Source organism: Papaver somniferum, chromosome 3 (genome assembly GCF_003573695.1).
Source record: "Papaver somniferum cultivar HN1 chromosome 3, ASM357369v1, whole genome shotgun sequence".
Taxonomy (NCBI): domain Eukaryota; kingdom Viridiplantae; phylum Streptophyta; class Magnoliopsida; order Ranunculales; family Papaveraceae; genus Papaver; species Papaver somniferum.
Genome location: NC_039360.1, coordinates 158,553,290 through 158,558,696, shown reverse-complemented (window position 1 = coordinate 158,558,696; position 5,407 = coordinate 158,553,290). Strand labels below are relative to the sequence as shown.

The 5,407-nt window shown below is 34.8% G+C and overlaps 1 protein-coding gene across 1 annotated transcript; it reads right to left on the bottom strand.

Annotated features, from left to right (window-relative positions):
- Positions 1-969: 969 nt before the first annotated feature.
- On the bottom strand, positions 970-5,026 carry LOC113357765 (alpha-soluble NSF attachment protein 2-like). The gene is made up of 9 exons (XM_026601219.1): positions 4,807-5,026; positions 3,420-3,469; positions 3,254-3,326; positions 2,617-2,696; positions 2,326-2,477; positions 1,959-2,118; positions 1,827-1,874; positions 1,500-1,580; positions 970-1,312 (listed from the first exon to the last, which is right to left on the bottom strand). The coding sequence occupies exons 1-9, from the start codon at positions 4,946-4,948 to the stop codon at positions 1,229-1,231; spliced, it is 870 nt and encodes a 289-aa protein (XP_026457004.1). The 5' UTR covers positions 4,949-5,026; the 3' UTR covers positions 970-1,228.
- Between the last annotated feature and the right edge of the window lie 381 nt (positions 5,027-5,407).

Here is a 5,407-nt window from a genome sequence, read left to right as displayed (position 1 = left end):
ATCAATTAATTGACGACTTTGTAGAGTCGTTGGGATATACATCCCTCGACACTAACGACTCTTTCTCTGATTCTAACATAGTGTCTATGGATCGACTATTTCTTCATTTTGAGAATTAGTTTCTTCATTTTAATCAATGGGATCTTCATTAGCACCCTCATTTTGAGATGATAACATTTCTTTAAAAACCCTTTTTTTTCAAATTTTAATTCTAAAATCTGATTTTAATTTAAAGGGAACATTATTTAAATACCCCTAAAAATCTACCTCTTGAAATATACCCTTATTCAATTTTTAAAAATACTCCTATCTTCTGAAAATTGGAAGCAACTAGCACAAATTGCTTCCAGAAGTAGATACAACTAGCACAAGTTTCTTCCAGAAGTGGACGCAACTTTGTACAAGTTGCTTCCAAAACGTGGAAGCAATTTTCTCAAATTGACTCCAAAAACCTTAATTTTTACGCTCAGGGGTATTTGTACAAGATAAACCAAAATGAAGGGTATTTATAACATTTCCACTAATTTAAACGCATTAATTAACTTAACTTAATTAATTATTAACACCTAATCATCTAGGGACAATTTATCCATTATATTTCTTTTCGGATAAGGAATAACTCCCAATTAGGTTTTGATGACCTTTTTTGTTTTATAACTCCCAATTAGGCCCCTAATTATTTTCCGGGACCCCCAATTCAACGTTGTTTTATAAGTATATGGGAGAACAAAGAAATTGTCAAGGATGTTGCTGTCACAGTGGTTGGTTTAGTTTAGATAAGATGATGATTTTTGCTAACTTTAATTGGATGAACCTACCAAGAAGTTCTGCTTTTAGACCTGTCCCTAGCAAGCAACAACAATGTGAGAATATTCAAGAAAGTAAACAAACCAGATATTATGCCAGCTAAATGCAAGCATTGATCGAGAGGTTGCCAGAGTGTTTCGCTGGAAAATATGAGAACTGATATGCTAACAAATGCTAAGATCATGAATCTCAAATTCAATTCTTCCAAACCACAATCTAGTCTGTATGACTTCTCTGTATCAGTGGATTCAGTACAACACAATATAGATATCATTCGTGAATGAAAGATTACCAGAAAAATAAGTAATCAATCTTTTTAATATGCACAGAAATTTCAAACTGCAAACCCCGGACACCAAGAGAAGAAAGATAAAGCACAAGAATTCTAAAGTACAACCCCTAGCACATCGTAAGGAAAGATTTAAGTAAGATCCTCATCATCATCCATCTCCTTGGCCTTCAGCTTTTCCTTTACTCTCAGCAGAAGAGTGGTCTTCCAAGCGTCCTGTACCATATAAAAAGAGTCATTATAAAGCGGTTAAAGAAAATGCCGGCATTATGAATATTTAGAAGGCTTCATTAAGTTGTGTGAAATGAATTGTTCAAACAGAATGGGCGTATAGAGTGTTTAACTTTAGACATCTATATTGTATTGTTACTAAGATAACAGATGAAAACACCGAGAGACATACCAATCTGGTCATGCTATCAAATTCTTTGACAACATCAGTAAACCTTTGAACATCTTCTTCGTCAACTGAAGCAGCCAAGTCCTGCCATATTACAAGGATTCTATCTTAGCTGGGAAAATTTTCAATCAATGTATCATGAAACGCTAAAAGATAGAGCAAATAAATAATCACAAAGTGGAACCTATAAACCTAGAAAAGAAGAAAGGGCCACTTAGCTAATCTCCATCTTTTACCATTTAGATACGACACAATCTTAAATCAAAGCTAATCCATTTTTTACATGAAAGGCAGGAAAATGAGGAACAAATGTCACAAGCAACCACTTACAGCCAAAAATTTGTATTCACGGGTTCCTGAAAAAGTTGGATCCATTTCCTGCATAAGCAAACACAGAATCTGATTAGATCGAGATTTTCATTACGGTGAAATTGCAGATGCAGAATCAGAAATGGATTAGACCTCATAGCGCTCCAGTGCATTTGTTATAGCAACAACATCGACTTTACAGAGGTGGCAAAGACCAGCATTGAGAAGATAACCTTTCACACTGTACTTCAAAAGATTATTGTTGAGAGACTGTTTTGCTACCTCTTCATAAATCTCAATTGCTCTAGGATACCTGAAAATACAACAGATAAGTTTTTCTTGTTCAAGGTTTCATAGAATCACGCATAACTACAGCATCTAACAGATTGAGGTACCATGTAATTCTACTGTGGCATGGTACACAAAAACCTCCAAAAGAAGAAATGATGAGAAATGGAATATCATATACAAAAAAATAAAATCAGATTTATTATGACATTGGGTCAGCCGGGTGACTTACTGTTCCAGTTGTGCAGAAAACTGAGCAACCTTCTGCTTGCACTGATTTGCGGATGTGGAGACTTCCTCACTTTGGAACAAATCAGCTGCCCGTTCAAAATAAACAATGGACTTTTCAAAGTCCTGTTCAACCTCATACAACTCCCCTATATCCTGCATATACAAAAACCAAAGTCATCAGCTATCTTGAAGGTACCGAAGGTGCATGTTGTAACCTGATTCAGTTAAATTACTATTCCAAAGAAAAATACATATTATCTTGTACATATTACACAAGATTAAAATAGTTCACCTTGCAATATCTGGCAGCCATATTAAACCTGCCGATTTCCATGAACTGATTTACTGCCTGATCGAAGCATGATATGGCATCTACAAAGTGCACCAAATTTTTTCAGAATCCAGTTAAAAGAAGCAAATGAAGATACAAATTGCTTAGGATAATATTCAGATATCAAAAAATTCCTCTCTGAAGATTTGGGAACCATTGGAACTAACTTTTCAGTGAACTATACCTTCGAGTCAAACTCAGTAACAATGATAATGCAAACAACACATCAACATCTTCCATTCAAGATAGTAACAACTCTAGCTCAGAATAGAATAATGAAGTGCATAATAATATTTTACAAACACAATATAAGGTAGAATTTCAATCCATAGATGATGGCAAGAAGACAGAAACTTCTCAACACTTAGAAATAAGTAGGACAGCCCATTTTCTGCTTGTCCACTAACATGAAAACTTATACCTATGATAAAAAAATCGTTCCCAAAAAGCACGGTATTACATCTTCAACTTCTTACTAAAGCAAAGCATGGCCACATATCCAAAATACTAATAGCAAGAATGTTTAATCATAATGTTTTAACTTGTTACAAGGTATAGCTCCATGAAACAAAATTATAAACAAATAAAATAATCACACCTTTAGAAGAGATCTTTTTGTAGCTGTTTGCCGCATCCACATAAGCTGAAGCAGCTTCATGCTTGCTATCCAACTACAACCAAGATACAATCCTCATTACATCATCAAGACTCACGTTAAGTGACTGCAAATGCAGATTAGATCAATCTAGTTCAAAATAGCTCACCTTCAAGTGACAACCAGCCAGCTTAAGATAAACTGCTGCAGCTTTATCCCCTGTAACAAACACCAGTTCTTATAAGCAAACGACACATATTCGTCATAAAATAAACACATCAAATAATTCATTCCAAAATTAGAAACATAGCTACATAATTCGACTAACACAGAAATCATCAGTCAATCAAATTACAGGCAGAATAACTGAAAATCTAAGATTCTGGTTGAATCCCCTTCGAACTCAAGAAAGTTAATGAGAAAAAGCCTTGAACTCAAAACCAATGAAATGGTAATATTAATTTCAAATCTTTTGAATGACAACAATGAATTACAGTCGAAACAGATTCTTCATTTTTCAGGTCTATCATCTTAGTAGACCTAACCCAGTGGTAACACCCGTAGATGAATTCATTACTTATCCTCATTTGTATCAACAGTATAACCAAAATAACCAAGTTCTTAGAAAGGGGAACACACAATTTAAAGCACATGAAAAAGAATAAGAATTCTGCCCATGGCACCATTGAGGAATGAGCACACCCAATAGGCCAATACAAGGAACAAAGCTAACAACTAAAAGCAACTTCTCATTCTCAGCGGATGTACTGACTTCTCATTTGGTAAAGCAGTATCCAGTAGTGTAAGATTTATGCAAGTGACGTGCTTTTCTTGAAACAACATCGTCCACAAAATTTATAGTATCTTTTCAAACTGATTTAGTTGTTCACTGAGCTACTTAAAAAGTTAAAAATTATATTTCCACGAGTTACCATAAGCTATACATGAAACTAAACTATGAGAATCCAGACTTATGAACATACTTTTCCTCTGGTGTTTTGAAATAATCATGTTCACTCACAATATATTCTCATTAGAGCGAATTATCAATCAAGACAAATACCGAAATGAAGAATGGTTGCTCAATGCACTTCCCTTCAAACAACAGGCCAAAATCAAAAACGTGCTTCTTCCGAATCCATTACTCAAATTCGTGCATCTTCTACTCACATGTAGACTATATTTGTGTTATTCGATAAGCTATACAGCACAAATCCCATCATAAAATGAACAAATCAAGTTGTTTAACATCTCAATCCATAGCTGAAGCATTCTAAGCAACAAAACTAGCTTCATAATTTAAACTAACCATCCCAGAAATCAAACATTATACACAGAAATAAACCAAATTCCAATCAACACAGAGATTGTAATACATTAACTTTACAAAATCAGTGAAGATCTAAACTAATCGATTTCACTTAAACCTCAATCAATACCTAGATTCAGTATAATCTAATTGGGAAATCGATCAAGAAAAACTTTAGATAAACAATCAAGACCGTGATAATCGCATCGGGAACATTAAGATTAATGAGATGAGAGTTTTTCCTTACATGCTTTAGCTATTTTGTAGCTATTAGCAGCTTTCTCATAAAATTCAGCAGCATCTTCGTATTTAGAACCAAATACAGCCCATCCGTTGATCTTTTTCTCGGCTTTCTTCTCGAATTCCTCTCCTTTAGCTATATCCGCCATTGAAATTTCTTCTTTCTCTGAAAGACTTCGACGGAGAGAAGAAGAAGAAGTTGGTAAATAAATCAAAAGACAGAGAGAAAGTGGGTGAGAGAAGAATAAAACCGTGTTTGTTTTCTGCTTGGTTTCGTGTCTGGTTAGGTGTCACTAGATGATGTTTGCGCATATCTCTAGGAGGATGGGTTCTTTGGACTGGGCTGTAAAGCCCGTGGGCTCAGCTCTTTGAATTCGACCTTGCTACAGCTGGGACAGTGGGGGTTGATCCAGATAGTGAAAAATACTATAATCCCCTGCTATATGGGTTGAATATAGAGAAGCCCCACAAAATGGATCCTTCTCTATCAACTCCATTATTTCACATTTTGATATTTCTAGGCCCATAACTTTAGAATTCAGGGCCTGTAAATAAAAAATTTACTTCATAATACCAAAACAGCCCTTTAGTATATATAGTTATAAAAT